The sequence below is a fragment of the Molothrus aeneus genome, chromosome 1, assembly GCF_037042795.1.
Source record: "Molothrus aeneus isolate 106 chromosome 1, BPBGC_Maene_1.0, whole genome shotgun sequence".
Classification (NCBI taxonomy): Eukaryota; Metazoa; Chordata; class Aves; order Passeriformes; family Icteridae; genus Molothrus; species Molothrus aeneus.
In genome coordinates this window covers 87,852,973-87,873,707 of record NC_089646.1, presented here as the reverse complement: position 1 = coordinate 87,873,707, position 20,735 = coordinate 87,852,973, and the positions used below count along the sequence as shown (strand labels likewise).

The window sequence follows — 20,735 nt, the reverse complement described above, 5'->3', positions numbered from 1 at the left end:
TTCCCTTGGCTTCCTGAGAGAATAAGATAATGAGGAGAACATGGAGATATGTCTACAGGAAGGGATTCATTTCTCACTAGGGAGAATAGAAGTGAAGCATTTGTTTTGTAGCTGAAAGGGTGGAGTTTTACATTTTTGTAAGGCTTTTACCTGATGAACATGGGATGGCCAAATGTAGAGTACTCAATTAGTTCTTCTTCAAATGCATCTTTTTTAGCCAATACTATCAAATAGCAGCAAATGTTCACCATATTTCATTTCAAAGCAGTCCACATTTTAGGAATTAATTAGTCATTTATGTAACCTTGAATATGTGTGACGATGTTCAGAAAAGATTGGAGATATTAACACAACTGAGTTTGTAAAACTCCCCAAACACTTCAATGTTGCTTCCATTTTTTGATTAAAATAAAAACCTTTATTCTGATTTTTGATTTTCACAACTTAGTAAAATTGGCTGATCCATGTTTCACTTTTTAAAACTCAACTGTACTCTCAAATTAAAAATTCTTTCATAGTCTTATGAATCCATTGTGCCTGTTTGCTACAGTGGCTGCTCATAAAAAGCTTCTTTATTCATCTGTATCATCTGGATTGTGCTATTCACCAGATTCCGAAGATTTCTAGCATATGTGGAATGAAGAGCTATAAAATTTTCAAATGCATCCCATTCTCATCTGCAGTGCCTGTTAGACTACTTTGTTTAATTAAAATAATGTGCAATTTAATGACTTCTAGAAATTAACAAGCACTATTCTTTCCAAAGCTATGAAATGTGTGATATATATATAATTGGCTTCTTTATGGAATGAAATTCTTTCATAGACAGCCTATAGAAGTTATGGGGGAGAAAAAACCTTTGCTGCTTCTTGTTTATGAATACAAAGAAAATACATACAACAGAAAGTAAACTTCATCAAACTGACTATGTAATCTCTTTATACCTGTATGCATGTCTAAATTTATATAGGTTTAGTGAAATCAAAGTTAAATCCAATACTTTTGTTAATTGTTTGGAACTGAAATAGTGGTCTCTGCTTTGGTGATGTCTATGGTCTGCACATTCATGTGGATTCACAGGGCAGTCTCCACATGCAATCCAGTGGAGTCAGCAGAAGACTGTTTCTAAAGGCTCCCAGAAAACATTTTGGGGAATTTTTTATGAAGGGAAAATTGGATGGCATTTACCTACTATGAATGGACACTAGTTGATGACTCAGGTTATCTTTGCATATTAAAAGAGAAAGAAATGACCTAATGTCCTATTCCTTTATGGATGATATCTGATCTACAATTAATTACTTATAACCAGGCATCAAACCACTTCTATTTGCCTCTCTGACAGGCCATTGTTATGTGCCCATTGCCTGTTGTAGGGCACAGTGTGACTGGACATTAATGTTTGGTAGCTTGAAAAGGATGATATGGCCAGCTGATTCCAGAGAAAATATTATGAGGATGCTTGGAGCAGTTTATTTGGAACACTTGAGATTGGCAAGAAAGACTTCATAAGTAGACACTGTCTTCAGAGGATACCAAGCTTACATTTGAGCCTCAAGATTTGCATAATTGGCATGATATTCAAAACTCTGAACTAAGCCCAAGATATTTAGCATGTGAAAGGCGTGTAGTGAAATACATGACATGTAATACCACTGCTGAAAAATGAGAACAGAGAGAAAATTATGTCTTTCGTCTGTGTAGCAATGGGGAAGAAAGTAATTCTTACCTGCTCATATGGTTGAAATCTATTTGTCAGTGTTATCAGCTTAATTACCAGAGCTAACAAGATTGTGCCATAAACACAAACATTCTTGAATTACATACATAGGGTCAATTGCACCAAGAGGAAACAGTCACAATCTCAGGTTCATCTTTGAGTAAAACCTTCATTGTAGCTTTGAAGAGCAAATGAAGGCATTTCGTTAAAGTGAAAAACAAATAACCACACCATGATTGCATTCTCAGAGATGGCAACAATTTTTACAGCCTCCTGTCCCAATACAGATTATATAGAATATTTGGATGTTAAGAAGTGATAGGGTAGGAGTGAAATAACTATGGAAGTTGGTTGAATTGCTTTTTCATTTAAATGTCTCTTTGTGACTGTTGAAGGCTAATACTGTCGTAGAATATTATACTTGGGATAAACTTGTGCTGTATCCTATATGTATCATTGGTTTAATTGACAGTTAAATGCTAGTTTAGAGTTTTTTGCTCCAAATGGTAATTAAAACAATTAAATAAGAGGGACTTGTGGACCCCAAACAACAACAGTCACTCAGAAGCTTTGGTTTTAATTTAGATTTTTCATGAAACATTTCTTTATCTAGGAATTAAACTACTACCATTTTGAAATTTCCATAAACCTCTCATCTTTGAGCACTAAAGCTGCGTTAAATTTCCTCCTTTGAACTGCACCACATACTTTCCATGAAAATTATTTCCTTCAGTAAAGCTGTCTCACAGATTACTATTGGTAGTAATTTGTTCTTGAAATCACTTGGGGGGACACCTGTATTCTTTTCACGCAAGATGCCTGTCCTCTGCAGTAGCACCTCTGTCATTTTGTTAAGTGTTTATTTGCACTGCAGCATCAAAAAGCCCCTGTTGTGATCAGGGTTTGAGTTATGACGAGTACTTGACAGGTCCAGGACATAAAGATGGCCTTTTTGCCAAATGACTTCCTCATATATACTTGTCTAGTCAAGAATGGATAATTCCCCAGCATTAGAGTTTTTGGTGCTAATGAAGTGTGGACAGATGACAGACTGGTAATTTGGAAAGGTGCAAAAGTGCAGGAGCAGAGATGAAGGACCTCTGCAGGATAGAGGCAGAAGAGTGGCCATTAAAGCAGCACACTGTCAATCTTCTGCCTCCTTGGGAGGCTACCAGAAAAAGAGAAGCAATCAGCCCTAGAATTTAAAGAGGGCTTGTGATGGTGTTACAGATATATATCTGGTGCTGAGCTAATGCAGCAAACTCTTCACACAGAGAATCATCAGCTCATTCATTAGCAATGAATATCTGCAGCTTTCAGCATATATGAATGTTATGTGTTCTGTCATTCCAAGTCTTTTCCAGCCTCTTGAACACTGACAGCAATGACTCCGCTTCAGTTTGCATCCTTGCCATCGTTTTGTTTTTCTGCAAAAACTTGCATAGGACTCTATGAAGTCCAACCTGATTTGCATGTCAAAGAAATGGAACAGTCATAAAAGAACAACATAGATTTGAAACAACAATCATACACACAAAAAAAGTGGATTTCTTATAAACTGAGTCAAAGTGCAAATGTTGTATGTTCTCTTCACACTTGCAGATGTGAAGAAACATCACCATCTCTGCTCTGGGAGACCTTTTATGCTAATATAATTTATGAAATCTTCTCTCTGTTTTGATAGAGAGATGTGATCTGTGAAATTCTCTTTGTATACTCGGTAGATAATTTCAGAGTGATTTTATAATACCTTCACATTTTATTCTATAAAGTCAGTTTGGAAGCCAGAAGAAGGTAAAGACGTGACACAGATGGCCAGATGGAAGTTTACCTGAAATATTTGTTGAATTGTATGCACTGGAGAGCTCTTGCCCAGCCACAACTTTCAGTTCAGTGTTATGCTAGCAGTGAAAAATAGCCCTTCCTTTACCTAACTTTTTCTTTTTCCCCTCTGATCTTCTGAGACAATTTTTTTTTTCTCCTCCTGTGCGTAATAGAGCCAGTAATGGGCTTTAAAAAGTGAGCAAACCATCCTGGCTGTCTTTTGAAAAATGATCATCATTTCGCATTTCAGCTGTGGATTACCAGCATCCATCCCTACTCTGCTTTTTCATCACTCCTTAGCTTGGAGCCTGAACCTAAAGCACAAGTAACTTGCTGTGATAAGCTCACCTCCAAAAGTTCCCTTAGTGTACATATATGCTTGCTATGTCCCCTAAAGATCCTGTCGGGAAGGGAATGAGCATCAGTCCATTAGCAGTCTCAGCCTTCTTGCCTACCACTTCACACTTGTGTGTGATAGACAAACTGCTATAACAGGAATAGCTGCCAGAGACAGAGAATGTAAACATTTTGGTTTGCCTAAGGAAGGCTCTTCTGCAGTGTTGCATATGAATGAGTTTTGCCTCTCAAGACTGAGAACCCTGCTCACATATATTATAATCAGTTTTGCCTAGGAGCATACATTAGCATGTCCTGGCTCACCCTCATCAATCCAGATAGAGTGAGGGGAGGTCTAGACTTTGAGGTGACTTTCTTCACCCACTTCTCAATTAAAAGGAAAAGAATCAACATTTCTCAAGAGACAACTTCTAGTGTGCATCCCTTCTGTCTAAATCTATAAAACAGTTTGATGACCACTTTCCTCCATCTCAGCCACTCTTAATGTAAAGTAAGGATTGACTTGATGACCCACTGGGTTTTTCCTTTTCTCCCTTGCTTTCTATCATTCAGAAGTGAAGACCAGGGTCTTCCATCGGAATGCGTGGCCTTAAATCACTTACATCCAACCACTCACTGTGACACCTTCTGTACTCTGGTAGCCTCTTTCTGCTAGCAGTGTATGTTAGGAGTATAATCTTTAGTTCCAGATCACAGAATATTCTGAGTCGGAAGGGACCTGCAAGAATCATCAAGTCCAACCCTAAGTAAATGGCCCATACAGGATAAAACCCACAACCATGGTGTTATTAGCACCTTGCTTGAAGAAGGCAAAATCAGTATGAGACTCCCCCAATAAACAAAGTTTCATTTTCCTTTTAATCTCATTTTTCCTTCTGTATCCAAAGCATTCTGTCTTAGTGAATTTTCTCATAAGCAGCTTAACAGCCGAGCTAAATTCAACCCTGTGGTTTGAGATGTAGAGGGAGAAAAATATATCTTAGATGGTCATCTTTACTTAAACCTTTCTTATCAGAGGCAATTTGTTCTGGGACTTCATTGAAGCAAGAAACAAATAACCACACCATAATTACACTCTCAGAGATGGCAGCAATTTTTACATTTTACATGCAGTACAATGTTCACTACTGCAAAATATTTCCTAGTATTTAAACTAAATTTCTCTCACTGCAGAATGACTCCATTATTACAGGTATTGGGCAAAGAAAGAGACACCAGTTTGGGCAGAAAAGCAGAAATAGAGGATTTCAGACATCCAAGGTGGGGGAAGAATTGGACAAGAAGCATGAAGCAGTGTTGTATGGGTGAGGTGTGACGAGGGAAGAGACAGAGCAGTGTATGCAGGTAGAAATTATTCCATCTGCTTGTATTTGGACAAGTCTGCAAACAAAAGTAACACAGGACAAAGTGGTGTGAAGCAGGATGGGAAATGCACAAAAAAGTAGCTGCTCTAGGTTAATATCATGGTGATAGCCAGTTCTGGAAGTGCTTTCATACTGTAAGTACACTGCTTTGGTTTCACAACATTCTCTTTTAAAATCTTCCTGTTCCTGTAGTAATATCTTAAGGAATTGTTCAGCTAGACTTAGATTAGTAACCAGGACCTGGCAACAGCCAGGTGAAATGCCTTCCCTCTGCTGTAGGCTTTCAGTGTCACCTTGAGGGATTCAATGCCTTATCTTCCCAATTTACTCTCACCTCACAGGAGTGGAGAGAAAATATGTTAAATACTGTCAAATCTTCAGATATCAAGTGGCGGATGCATTTGTGTATACACACAGCTGGTTCAATACATATTCATATCACTGCTTATCGTTACCTGATAAAAGGGACCAGGCAATACCTGAAGTGGGTTGAGTCCTCAAAGTAATTGCTGTTTGTGTCTTAGACAATATTTTTAGTTTTACTGGAAGATCATCTCCAGCCCACTGTACACATGGTGTACAGAATTAGAGCAATGGCAACATGTGAATTACAGGAGTGAAAAAAAAAGTGGGCTACAGCATTTCCTATGCACAGGAAGTTGATACCAAGTCATTTGGATCAGACTGACCAGAGCCTGGTACTACTTGTCAGTACTTGTCTGGAAATTCATACCCCATCCCTACAGGAGAAAGTGGGCAATGAGGGGGGGAAACCTCCTACTACATTTAACCTATTTGAAATAAATCTTCATAGAAAGTTATTAAGCAAGACATTTTTGTTGCTCTTTATATTTAGTCTTTTTAGGGTTTTTTCCCCATCTGTTTATTTTTACTTCCGTGTATAACAATCATTCAGTTTTGTAAGTGCAGCATTTTTTCATCTGGGCCACAGAAAATGGAAATCCAGCAATTTTTAATTCCAGCTAAGAATGGCTTTGCAGCAATGGTCATATGACTCTGAGCTAGTTACACTAATGCTTTTAGAAGCATAACTACTCATTATATTAATTTTGATGACTCAGGGAAAGAAAAATGTTCTCTAACTTGCTTAATGGGATTTTTGGCCATCTTCCCAATAGCTACCTAAAAATTGCTGAGTTGATTACTCACTATTGATTTTAGCTATGGATTTAGCCATTGATTTCACGAAGCCAGGAATGGCAGATGGACCTGCACAATAGAATGCAAACAAGATTATAAGGAAAAAAAGATTGTTGTGAAGATTCCTGTTGAACATATACTGATTTCCTTGGTTCCAATTAGTTTCCAATTGTGTTGTGGATGTCTTGGACCAGGGAGATAGCAGCAATGCAGTAAACCACACTGGCGTGTCAATAAATGGTACCTTGTTTCTTCAAACTGGCAAGAAATCACTATAATCTGGATCTTTGGTTTTGTGACATGGCACTGGGTGCTCAAAGACAACCCTTGCAAAAAGGAGCTCACAATATAGGAGGCAGCTGCATTGATCTAGGTCTGAACATAATCATAATAGTTGATCACTGACTGAACAAAAGGAGGTGCTGTACTTCAGAGGCTCAATGTGAGAAATGCAAACCTGGTTAGTAGGTAATGAAGCTCTCTTCCTGCTGAGGTAGTAGTGGCAGAGTACAGGCTGAGTTCTTTCTGTTTTATCTCATTGCAGGGGGACAAAGACACATGTGAGTTAGTGTGCCTGAAATTGCCTACTATTAAACTGCACATCAGAGCTGATCAAGGTTAGAAAGCCTCATGAAAGACTAGACTGAAGGTGTTGTCTGACACTGTTTCTCTGGAGTGTCCTTGCACGTTGCTAAGGAAACGAAAAGAGATAAAAGAAAGATGCTCATAGTTGTTCAGATGAAAGAATCCAAGATGAATGAGGGAGGCTAAACATTTTCTGTTTGGTAACAGGGCCAAACTGTGACTCTAAACTACAGACCTTGTCACATGGGAGAAATGTGGAAAAAACCACATGGTACCAGGAAAAGAACTGCACTTTTGAGAGCTTACACTGGATTCCCTTGTCCTTGATCTTGGTAAAAGCAGATCAGCTGCTTTTGAATGCATGCAGTGTCTAGTTTCAGTCCACCATCTGAAGCCTTTCAAGACAAAAAGAGACTGGCCCCACCTTCTCTGTTACTCTGCTTCCTTGTTTGCATCTTCCTGCCCCCACATCCCTCTTCCCCACCACACCACTGTATAGGATCCTGTGACCGTAACTAAAGTAATATGGGAATTTGACCCCACAACCTCCCTATGTTTATTATCCCTGTTTTCAGGGGTTAAATACAGACAGAAGAGGATTTAAGAGCCTTAAAATAAATAGGAAATGATGGAGAAGATTTTGACTGTGACATGAATTAAACCTATGTCACTGGACTTTCAGTAGCATGCACTGCACATTTTTATTCCCAGGCATTGTTTCCAGTTGTATATGTCTGCTACGTTCCCCTTTATCCCTCTTGATATTAGTTATAGCTTAGTCTTCTCTGTAGTTTTCCTCTAGCTTCAACATTTCTGACTAGCAGCAATTTGACTGAAAGCCTTTAGCCTACAAAATACCTGGGGATGCTCAATGGGATGGAGAGATACAGATGTTTTTCTATGACTCACAAGAGGGTGCTTTGTTGAAGTCAGTTATGAAGCCACTGAGGGCTTGAGTTCCTTTGCTTTGTTTTCTTCCTGAAATCTATCCTTTCCCTGATATCATTTTAGTGAACCAGGTTTTTATTGTCAATGAATGCAGTTTGAACTGGAGGGGAAAAAAACCCAAAAAAAACAGAAGAGAAGATGTCATTGGTTGGAGAGCTATGGTCATTAAGGCACCAAATCAAAAAAAGAAAACCAAGATGTTTAGTTTACTCATCAGTCTGTTCCGTTTCAAATAGCTGGATTCAAATTCACTTGCATATTCAGCAGGAAAGAAAAAAAACAGTTGAAAAAAATGTTAGGTCATCCATTAGGAAGACTGTGTTTCATTGTTTCATTTCGTTTTTATAGCCACCCTATCCCCAAGAAATCTTCTAGCTTCTGGTTGTCAGAAATGTAAAATTATTGTTACTCCTTTATGCATGAAGAACCTGCAGTTCACTATGTGTATGCCATCTCCTAAGTCAGAATTCCTGCAGAGTGACAAACCACATATTTTGAATTATGTCAATATTTCCAGCTTGCTTCTCTCTCATGCAATCTTACCTGCTATTTGACTGTCTTTAAAACTAGCTGAGAAAATTATCACATCAGCTGTAAAGTTCCTGATAAGACAGCATTTATACTGAACAAGTATATTCAGGACACTGAACTTTACAATATTAATACATTTTAATATCTCTGTCTAATACTTCACTGCCTTCTACCAAAGGGATTTTGGTCAAAGTGATGAATGGATGAAAACTAAGAAGAGATATACGTCCTCTTCTTTGGTTAATTTAAACCACTATCAACAACTAGAGAGGCAAAAAGGAGAAGATCAGATTACTCAATACTGAGAGAATCTGCCCACATAGAAATTATTTCTCTGAGATGGAAAAAAAATGCCTTTGTTGTAGAAAACTATGCAGTTAAAACAGTTAATGATACTGTAACTCAAGTAAAATTCCTCCTTCTCCCCCCTAACCCCCCACTAAATGGTTTGGAAACAAGTGCTGATTTTTTTTTCCTTCTGACCTACTTCTTATTAAATTGTATTTAACAAGATTAAGTATGCATTTGCATCAGCAACAGCGTTTCACAGTCAAATGCTGGATGACAGAAAGAGCTAGCTTACTTTCTCTCCAATTCCATGCCATGAATCAGTGAATTAATTTACCAGTGGATGTGGAGAACAGCATCTTGAAGCCTGTTTTATAACCAGCCATCAGTGGTATGCAATGAAATTCTTGTAATGAGCAAATCCATCAGACAGACAACTGCTCTGGTACTTGGGCATTGGCATTGTAGAAAGCAGAATGAGAAGTTCTAATCCCAATTCCTGAAGGACAGTACTTGCCAGTATTGAATTATATGATTTTTTTTTCAGAACACTTCATGATGTGTTATAAAAAGTTCCTTTATTCATGTGAATAATTCTTGTGATAACTTACACAAATAAGTACTTGCTTGAATAAGAGCTACAGAATTGCATCCTATGGGAATGACTTCAGCAGAGGTTTCTAAAGCATTCATCATTCTTGGTGAAAGTCTTAGACTTAGTTGATTAGGAATAATGCAAAATTATGTGCTATTTGCAAATCTTTACTCTCATTTAGCATTTACATACCTACAGCAAGTATCATTCTCAGACTTATTGCAATGAAACCTGAAGCAAGAGAAAAACTTACAGCTTTCACTGAGTGCCCCAGAAGCCCTGAAGTGAATTGTTGGCAGAAGTCAGTCATTTAGCAAACACAGAGAAGTCACCAGTGCATTGTGACAGGGAATGGGAAAGCAGAACAGACCAGAATCTCATTTCTTCTCAGAGCTTTCCAGCTGATGAGTATCAACTGAAATACCAGATTTCCAAGAGGGGACTAGTGTAGGGTAATGCATTAAACTGAAAGCTCCCCACCTCAATAGTTTTTATATTAAAAAAAAAAAAAAAGTATTTATCAGATAGAGCATTTTGAAAAAAACTCTAAATGTGAGCATTTGATCTATCTGGGAACACTAAAGAAAAGCTCACTGATGGAAAAAAAATAACTGTTTTAAAAAATTGGTTTAGGCAAAGTTCCTTTACGTATTTTTGTTAAATTTGAAGACCATGACTTGGAAGTGTGAAAATCACATTTTGCTTGTCAAAAATCAAGACAATGTGACATCAGAAGTGTTGGGGTGTGAAGCAGTCTACAGGGCCAAGCCCACAGTAAAGAGCTTCAAAAAAAGTAATGAATGCCAAGGGGCTCTGAGAGACAGAAGGGACTCCAAGGTAGCATGATGGCTTGATTACCATGTCCTCACTGACTGAAATCAGTAAAATGCTGCAAGATTTCTGCATTTGTTTTGCAGTTTAATTGTAGTCTTTAATCTCTTAAAAACCAAGGCACAGTAATTCCAAGTATCAGATCCAGGGAATCACCAAAACTGACAATCCAAGTACATGAAGCTGTGTACTTACCATTAGTACCATTCATGCTTCTGTGCCTACATTGATGAATTCATTCCTGGCTCCCAAAAATCACCCTCTGCTGTTACAGACAGAGCTGCAAGTGACATTCTGTATTTCATAACCCTGAGTTCAATATCCATTATTGCTCCTTATGGCAATTTTAAAGATTTGTTTTATTTAAGGAAGCTTTTCTTTATCAAAATAACTGTAACAGATGTTTTATGTTCCATTTGTTTTGCTATGTGATAGCACTGCAGAGAGAGATTAAATTAATTCTCCAAGTAGTGTATTTCAAGGGTGAAAATAAATGAGAAGAAATCAAAACATATGTCCAAGGGAAAACCAAGCATCTATTCAAGGGACAGATATTTTTGCAGTATTGACTTTACTGGTTCTTTATATGGTGCCATTGTTTCCAGTGAAAAGTGTGCAACACATTCCCAAGATCTGTGCACATTATCACATTGGGGATCATGAACTTCAGTTAATACTAAATCTATTCATAACTTACCTTTTTTCTCCTGAGTGACAATTCCCATATTCCTCTAATGATCATGTTTTTATGTCTCAGTAATCCTGGTCCAGTGTACAGATTGATAAATACTACAACTAAAGTATTACTGTAGGTAAGGATTGGATTGCATGGCTAGAGTGAAATTACTGTTCATTAAAGAACAGTAATAATTTATTTGACAAAATTAAAAAAAAAATTAAAAATCCTGTTTGGAATTTCTTGAAGATGTGTCATGGAAACTGTATTACACTACATACATTTTGATTGACAAGGCTGCCCCAGGAACATTCCTTTTAAAATGTATGAATAGTAAAAAGATTCTGTATTTTAAAGGTTTTTGTATACTGAGTAAATAAGCCCAAACACTGTATGATTTCAGCAGTGAAGTATGTCATGATTTTTGCCTTGCTTGTCATGATTAACAGAACGACAGATCCGCCCACAAGTCACTAGTACCATGACAAACCATGCTATGGCAGAATGACAACTTTTCTCATCTAAATTAAAAAAGACATCAAGAAAATGTCACTGTTCCCATATTGAAGTCTTCTGACAAAACAAAGCTAGCGACACCACAACAGTCTCTCTCAACAGATGCCTCTTACTAAACTTCAATTTGAGAAAAATGCTTTAAACACAAGATATTCTCCAAGGCATTAATCATCAATAGTGATCTTGGGGCTGATTGTATTCTCTGCTTTCCAGGTCTGTATATGTGGAGTTATTTTGATTATGTCTGTTTTGGAGAATCAATTTTGAAGTGAACTAGTGGCACATAACACATTGAAATGTGAACTTGAGAACTTGTACGCCATAGCAATGTAGAATTTTTTTGTATACAGCACATTTTTGTGCAGAGACCCTTAGGTCCCACATATGAAAAAAAAAAAAAAAACAATAACTCTTAACTGCTTTTAGCAGAGCTAAATACTATTTAGGTTGAGTTATTTCAGCATGGAGTAAGTTCTAACAGAAGGCTTGGGTTTTCTAGACACTGAAGAGTGACTTTAAAAGTGCTTGGTGTACACAGTTAAACTCAGAGATATCAGAAGATAGAAGATTGACATATCAAGACAGAAAATAGACTGAATTATACCAGAAAGTGTTTGGTATATGTACTGGGCCATTGATCTGTACAGAGGGAATTTATGCTAAAAATAATAACAGCCAGTAGAGATTTAGCCAGCTACAAAAGCTGGGTTGAAGATTTATACTGTTACCTCAGACGAAGCATGAGCTCACAGTTAGGGAAGTGGTTAGTGTAAGTTGGTTGACACTCCCTTTCCTGCCCCTTTAGGCTGAGCTGTTGCTGTGCATCCAGCTGAGCCCGAGCTTCCTGCATGGAGGATTCTGTCCCTGGTGCGGCAGAGTCCCCTGAGTCTGCAGCGTGGTCATTGGCAAGATCTCAGCTCTCCTTTTGAATAAAAGGAGCAAAAGGGGTTAATGCAAATTGTGCAAGGTTGTTTTGGGAGTCTATGGTAGAGGTGGGGGTCAGATTTCATTCATTTATTTGCTGTCCTTTCTTGCAGTCCTGACCAGGAATGCTCATCATTTTTCATCAAATAATAGCTGGTGGTAGCTCAGCTAATCTTATCAGCTGCTGCTCTTGCTTTTTAGGATCAATATAAAGCATTTCCAGGTTCCTGCAGTGAGGTTCCATGGTTTCTTAGCTGTGCTAAGAGGATCCCTGTAGTGTTTCTTAGGTGTGCTCTGAAACCCTGACAATCTGTATCCCTTGCAGTGCTGTCCTCCCAGTGCATGCATATATATGTCTCCTTCTGAGGCACATATGGACACGTTCTTCTGTTGTCTTTGCACATCATTTTCATTCCTTCTCATAATTTATTCATGCCAGTTTGTCATCAAGTATTGTATTTCTGCCCATTCATTATTCAGTGGATGATAAAGAAATGGTGTAATACCAAACAGCATGAGGAAGAAATGCACCAGGGACTTCGTAGATTGGGGGTTGTATGTACAAAACTCAATGAGACATTCCAGTTCATTCCCTGTCCTGGCAAACGTTACTGCTTACTGAGGGGATGATCCTTCCAGCAGTTGTGTGCCAAAATCCCATAGATCCCATCAGTTTCTGTTATGAGGACTTGCAGTTTCAGATCCTTGGAGCACAAGGTTTTCTTTAGCTGCCTGAAAAGGTGCCCCAGACTTCTCTTCAATCTCTTCAGAAGCAATTGCAAGTGGTGGCTCTGACAACACACTGAGTAACACCTGGCTGCAGGTCTGTAATTAGCAGCACTGATGTGAATAAACCTGTTCAAAGCTTTAAAATTCAGCAGATGTACTGGCATTCATAGGCTCAGGACCTGGTTGACCTGGTTGTGTGTGTTTTTTGTGGAGTAGTTGCTCAATGCTAAAGTAAACATCTCTGCTCCTACCACTGCTTTCCTCTGGCTGAAGTAACAAAGTTGAAAAATGCAAAATCCATATGGGAATGGTAAAAGCTTCAGTAAGTTGTTAATTGTTTAGAAAAATAATTTACTTCCATGGATTTCTACCTTCAAAACACTGTATCTTGTTGACCACAACTTTTAAAATGTCTATTTTTCATTCTTCTCCTGTGTCTTCTGCTGGATTGGGAAGGTGGACAGCATGGCGAGTCTCCACAACATACACGTTCGCACAGGCTGCTTCTGTAACACTGGAGCCTGCCAGATGCATCTGGACATAAGCAATGAGGACATCCAAAGGAACCTGCAGGTTAGTCTCTGAATGTGGTTAGAAGTTAAGACCTAAAGTGCATCACATCCCATGGTTTTGAGTCTCTGTGACTTTAAATGAAGTTAAATTTGACTTGTTTTTTTTAAGCATTTAACTGCTTTACCTTGTTAAGGAACTAATGATTGAAACTCAGCTCATTGAAATGAGGTATTGAAACAAAATCATTTGATGGATGCAGAGAAGTATGTGTTGCTTGTTATTATTTCATCAGAGAATAGAAAACCAATTGTTTGGTTTTGGAATTGCATGATATCAAGACTTCCAGCAGAATAGAATTTCCTGGACAATTCCCCTCATGTTTTTCTTTAAGTATCCTAATTAATTATTGTACATACTAATGCTCAAGAATTGTAGACCTGTTGCTGTTGGGTGTTACAATTTAAAATACATATGCAAATTGGACAGGAAACAGTAAAGGCAAATACGCAGTGAATCTCAGAGAATGAAGCAAATTTAGATGAAATCTACTTAGATTACTGGTGTGTTAGATTTTTAGAATATGAATGTAAAGATTTTTTTCAAGATTACTAATGTTTTCCATAAGCTGTCATTAAAAGATGTATAGCAGGATGTATTACACTGAAGTGGAGGAGGCTTCCTGTCTGCATATTTGTCAGAGTTTGAAATTACAGTAAATTAATTCAGAACAATCAAAAACTTTATTAATGGTGTTCTTTCAAAGGTAAAAAAAAATCTAATGGCCATAATGATATTATAGCTCCCAGAGACATATAGGTAATTTTGCAAGCACATTTACATGCAGGACTGATAGCACCAGTTCTTAAAGGCTTCTGCAGTTCTTTAATACCTTCCTTGGGAAAATGGTGCTTTGACTTGCCATGGAAGCTCTCTCCTCTGAGAAAACAAAAAACAGTCTACCTTTTTGCTGAAGTGAAAAAGGCCAAATAACCAGCTGCAATGCTCCTGGATCTCCTTATACAAGGAGGATTTTGCTAAAGGGGTGAGTGACTTCTTTTAGGTCTGTACCATTTAAATGGGGATAGGCCAAAGTTAAATTTATGGAGAGACAATTAATCGCCAAAGGTTGTATAATGAGGTGGTACAGTTACACAGTCATTATTTGGGGACATTCCATGTCCATCAATGCTTTGAGAAGGATCAGGATGAGTTATTGATAACATTACTGTGTAGAAGGAGACATCTTTTATCATATTATTTGCACATATACTTCAGTTTCATCTTTTTCCAGGGTGCTGGCTGTATTCTTCCTTCCCTGATGAAGTTGTACATGATAAAATGCCTGTGAGGGAGGACTTTCTGTCTTCAAGTGTCCCTGGAGAAGTGTGGTTAGTTTTCATAGAATGTTATGTAGGAACTCGCTTACTTATTTGCACGGTAGGAACCTCTCTCCTCAGTCAATCAAGCAATACTTGGCAGAAGGGTTACAGAGGGTATATTAACAGATGCAACCTAATTTTGAAAATATTGCTTCTGCTCTGTTGTCAAGGATGAAAACTACTTCACACTGCATTAAAATATTTACTACTGTGTTGCATGCTTTGACATAGATGTGGGGTTTTTATTTCTCCTTGCATAAATGGCACCTGTGTTCACTGTCCTGTGACATTTCTTGCTTAAAAAAAAAGACCTCATGTAAATAAACTATTCATGTGTCCATTTTTAATGTGACAGAAATGTGTAAATAAATCAAATTCTGAGAAAAAATACCCAACAACTGCTGCACTTAGGTAATAGGATGCTGAGTTTGAACTAAATCTTAAGTCCATTGGTGAGCTACTATTAAGTGGATGAACAAAGGGGGACTCTAGCTTGCAGCACTCAATGACTCACTTAAAGATTGAGAAACTTTTGCTCTTAAGGGAGAGTTTTCCATAGAGTCTTGTCTGAGAGACCTATCAGATGGGTATCTACATGGAGGTCACTATAGGGCATTCAAAAATTTTTTCAACAAAATTTTTTCAAGTGGAAAATTGTGCTCTTCAAAGGAGAAATTGTTGGAGGGAAGCCTAGTTCCCTTTACCCTAAAAGCAATGTGTTGATGGATCAGCAAGACAGATTTGTTGGATATTCCTATGTCACTTAGGATGTCTGAGCTCTAGATTCAAGTCTCTGCTCGCTGCTATCCCAAATGAGTTAATTCTCTGCTGTTTGGACTATTAAACACAAGCCACGATAAAGCCACTGGTGGTATAAAATGGTGCTTTTCTGACTAGTGAATATTGAGAAAACTTCCCCCAAAAATCACCCATCTCATGGTTTGTTTTCTTATCTGAACATAACATCACAGTTTGAATCCCAGTGAACTATGCAGGTGAGACTGGAATATCCCTGGAGATTGTCTGAGCAGACCATCATGGGACATACAACCTTTAAGTGATTCTTTATATGTTTTTGGGAAGTATCTCTTCCCCTAGAATAGAATAGGACAAGCAGCTCAAAATTATCTTCATAGTCTAAGTAAATCATAAGATGATTGAGGGTATTTTCTTCATTTTCTCTTTGTATTGATGAGTTAACCTTCTATTTTTTACAGCAGTTTTTCAGGTTAGAATTAAGAGACTCATTAATAACTAGGTAAAATTAGAGAGAAATAAAGCAAAGTATCATGACAGCTCTCTGGTTTTCTTCCTATTTCAAACTAGGCTGGCCATGTCTGTGGAGATAACATAGACTTACTTGATGGACGTCCCACTGGTTCTGTGAGAATATCCTTTGGCTACATGTCTTCTTTTGAAGATGCACAGACTTTTTTGAATTTCATCATAGCCACCAGACTCTCCAACTCGGATGCTGAGATTCCTCTCCAGTCTGTTACAAAGCTGCCGACAGAGTCTGTTCCAGATGACCACCTTTCATTTAACAAGGCAGATGAATTGTCTCCAATACTGCAAATCTCTGACAGAGAACTCGGGAATATTCCATCTGAGGCAGAGACAACTGGCAGCTGGCAGCCACCAGAACCTGAGGCAGAAAGCATGAGGGCAGCTGTTTCTGAGACTGCAGTGCCAACGTGTAGAAAAGGTGGCAAGCCCATCACCATCGCCAAAATTTACCTCTACCCAATCAAATCCTGCTCTGCATTTGAGGTATGTGCTTTGAGCCATTCGGAACTACTTGTGCAGCTCAGCCTTGTGTTTTTCATCAGACCTGTGTGTATGACATACCAGGAAGCAGGGTGTGGGTACCCATGTTTCCTTTTTTCCAGGTTCTGGGATCAAGTCCCGCATGTTAGGCTACCTTGAAGAATTTTGAATTAGGCTGAAGTTACAGGGGAGGGGTAAATGTGTCTTCTGCTCTGTCCTCCCCCACAACTGGCAAATCTGCACGTAATGTGCTGTCTTGAAGAAAATAGTTGGATTTGCAAAACTTGACTAAAATATAATCAAATAATTAGTATGCTTTTACAGAATGACATGTGATGGACTCGTAGGCATTGAAGGGTAGGCAGCAATTGAGAAGTAACTTGATTAACATGTTATAATTGAGAGGCGGCTGATTTACATTACAAAGAAATGTTATCATTAAAAATACATTTGCAACAGAAATATGACATTTAAGTGTTGCTGTGCTATTTGAAAGTTCACTCTTTGAAGATTTTAATTGCTTTTTTACCAAGTTAATAATATCATCACCTTAGCTGTGACTTTTTTTTTTTTTAATAATGCATGATGAAATAGGTGTATGGCCCACACATGACCTAGGATGTGACTCTGCTTAGTACCATACTGGGAAGTGATTTAATGAATATCAATAATGATATAACTTTCCTTACAAAAACTTACTGGTGTAGGTCAGTGTCGCACATCTGAGAGAAAATTGGGGTCAAATCCAGTGACGAATCTCCTGAATTTCAAATAGGGCTTCTCAGCTGATTTGATAATGTTTTGGTTTTTTTCTTTCTCAGTGCAGAGTGGTTGGGCAATTAAACACTATTAAGTGATCAACCAAACGTCTGTATTTTTAAATTTGGATTGGCTTATGATGTCTTTAATTCAGAGACACAATCCTGAGCATCAAATGAGACCTGAACAAACAATTTCCACCCCTTATTAACCTCCCACTAGATCAAACTGTTTAGAAAATCAAATTAATTGCCCATTTCCTGCGAAAATTTTTTAGCCTTTGTTGAAGTGTTGCAGTTTTCATAGCTGTATTAGAGAAGCCCAGTATGGAAGCTGCTGAAATATGTTGGCAGTACTCATGCACCTTTGGGGTTAAGTTCTGTTTTTGACATGCAGGCTGGTGTTGTGAGATACATGCCACAACATTCAGCACTAGGAAGGCTTTGAAGTGATTGTGCCCAGGAGCAGGTAAGACATACCTCAGCATGAAAGAAAGCTTATGTTTCCCCACAAGCTGAGCCAGATTTCTCCTCTTCAAGCTCTGTGAGGGGAAACAGCTTTAGGTGATAAATTCGCACAAACCTGGTACTCCCCAGCAGACAGGACTGCAGTTCTATATGGAGGGGGGAAATCCCCATGCCTCATGCATAGTGCTTGTGCCAGGCATGTGTTAATGGGCCCCAGAGTGAAAACAGGACTTTTCTTACCTCAGCTTCCACCTCTACAGCTCAACACTATTCTGTAAGCAGTGAGAGAGGGATACCTGCTTATTCATTTTAGCATAAAATAGGCATCTGCAGTAGGAGAAATAAATTTTCCTAGATATTTCTGTTTCTTTTCATTGACTGCAAGAGGAATCCAAGGCAACTTGGATTATGCAGCTAACACTAGCTGATCTGAATAATTTAAAAACAGATATAAAATCTGCAACTACATTATGAGGTTTAATTTTGCATGTCTAGAGTAATTTTTGAAGTCTGTTTTGATTGTTTTATGACAAAGCTTCAGCCACAATAAAGGTCTGTAATCTAAGCACTGTCAGAGCCTGTATTGCCAAAGAGTAACAGAAAATTAAATAAATACTGGATTTTGTGTATGGTACTGGAAGGGAGTGGAATATGACTATAAAGAGCATTTAGCTCTTCTTCTCCTCCTCTACTTAAACAGTAATTTTTATGCATTTCCATATGGTTTCCATGTGGTTTATAGAAACTACATGACTGCATGCAAAAGAACAGCAGAAGTTGACCTAACAACTGGGAAATTGTTGTTACCCACTGGGAAAGGGCTTTCACTGCATTGGGAGAGCAGGCCAGGAGTTGAAGTCAAAAGAGTATTTTGAGGGGTTTTTATATTGAAGTAAATCCCTGCAAAAAATATGTTTGGTTTTGTGACTTTTCCTGTCCACCAGATGTTCTTCATGTTTTTTCTTCCTAAAAGTCTGACTGGCACTTCTAGACCTGTCATACATTTATAACCAGCCTGTGAAAGATCTGCCAGTCTCACTGTCTGCCTATAGAAGAGATAAAAATACCATCTTACAGACCACCATTTGTAAAATGAACTTTAAAACTCAATTAATCCCATTCTAAATCACCAAGTGGCTTACTCTCTTCCCAATGAGAAAGAGTAGAATAGGAAAGCCATGACTGCCAGGACCCAGACCCTGCAGAGTGCAGAAACTTCCAATATGTATCTGCATATATGTTTTTATATGTCATTACTGCAGCTTCAGCCTGTATCACCTTGAAACAGGAAAATAATGTATGTCACATGCACTGGAGTGTGAAGCAAGACATGCTAGAGAAGAAACCTTACCACAATTAAATGGAATCAAATCCTGGAAATCATTTTGCTTTCTAAAATATTGATTATACCAGAATCTCTAGACTTTATCTTGAAAAGACTGAATCATAGCCAAAACTATTCTTTTGCCATTTGTTTAGTGTGTTTTTTTTTCATAGACTTCTCACTTAACATTTTATTATCTCCTTACTTCAGGAAATGCATAAACTTCTAAAGTAGTTCTAAAGTAATCATGTAGCTTTAGTCTTTGATTGGAATCCAAGAATTAAAAATCATCTAAAATAGCTTTAAATACTTTGTTGTTGCTGGAAATGTAGAACAGTATTTTCCCAATTAAAAATTTGATCTCCATATTTATCAGTTATAGGGTAACTCAGCTGATGTGAAAAGGTAGAAGTGGTTCAAATGCTGAGCTGTAGTAAATTCATTCACCTTCCAATACGTTGATACTTGAGATCAGAAGCTCATGGATTTGTAGGTTCAAGTGGAGGCCTCCTGCTGGTATGGAGGTCAGACCTTTAGCATGTGCTGTAACTAGGTTTTATTGTAACTACATCATCACTTGAGTTTTCCTAAAATAATGTGTGCAGTGGAAAATTCCAGATAACTGTGAGCAGGACTCAGCCCATCTGCCACTGAAATCTGCCCACAGAGTTGCTGGTTGCAGGATAGATGATTAGTGGCAGGAGGACAAACTTGAGGAGGATGTGAGTGTGAACTCACAGCTGTTTGATCTCCTCTTTAGAGTCACATAATCTCCTCCTCTCCCAAACTCTGATTTTTCTGTTCTATTCTAAGTGGTTTAGTATGAGAGGTTCTTGACCTCCAGAGAAAATGAGAGTGCAGAGTGCTTTGGCAGCTGGGAGGATGAAACTTGGCATGAAGATTGTTAGCTTGCTGCAGGTCAGGTCATTTCTGCAGAACTGTGTGGAGTGTTCCTGGCCACTGTTGTCCCATGGATTTTGTACACATGGTGCAGGAAGCAGAGGGCAGAGTTTTCTAGCTCAGCTTCTCAAATATGTGTTCTTTTCCTACAATTATTTTATTAAATGGAGAAAAGCAAAGGAGTAACCTCCATCCCAGACCACTTTATTTTTTCCAGCATAAAAATGTGTTTTAAACATGCATTTTTAAACAGGAACATCTCTCATGTCGATGACTTTTGCATAATTATATAATGCAATGTGCCCAGTGAAAGAGGTTAGGAATTTAAACTAATAACTAATTAATAACTTTATTATTCTTACAGTAGATTTCATAGTATAAAAAATTGCATCTCAACAGAGAAGACAAACTAGCTTTTAATTCAAAATACAATGCAAATTCCTAGTGATCACTGGATAAATTATATGTAAGACCACTAAAATTTTTAAACTTAGATAATTTAAAGCCTTTTCAGTGATTCCTTTAATGTGTTCAAAAACTGTGTTGGCCTTCATGATGGCATTACTGTGAACTATGG

General features: G+C 38.0%; 1 protein-coding gene across 1 annotated transcript in view; it reads left to right on the top strand.

Moving 5' to 3' along the window:
• MOCOS (molybdenum cofactor sulfurase) overlaps positions 1-20,735 on the top strand; it is a 206,045-nt gene that overhangs the window by 157,465 nt on the left and 27,845 nt on the right. The window contains exons 7-8 of the mRNA XM_066545896.1: positions 13,506-13,622; positions 16,268-16,711. Coding sequence (XP_066401993.1) covers positions 13,506-13,622; positions 16,268-16,711 — 561 coding nt within the window. The remainder of the gene's footprint in view (positions 1-13,505; positions 13,623-16,267; positions 16,712-20,735) is intronic.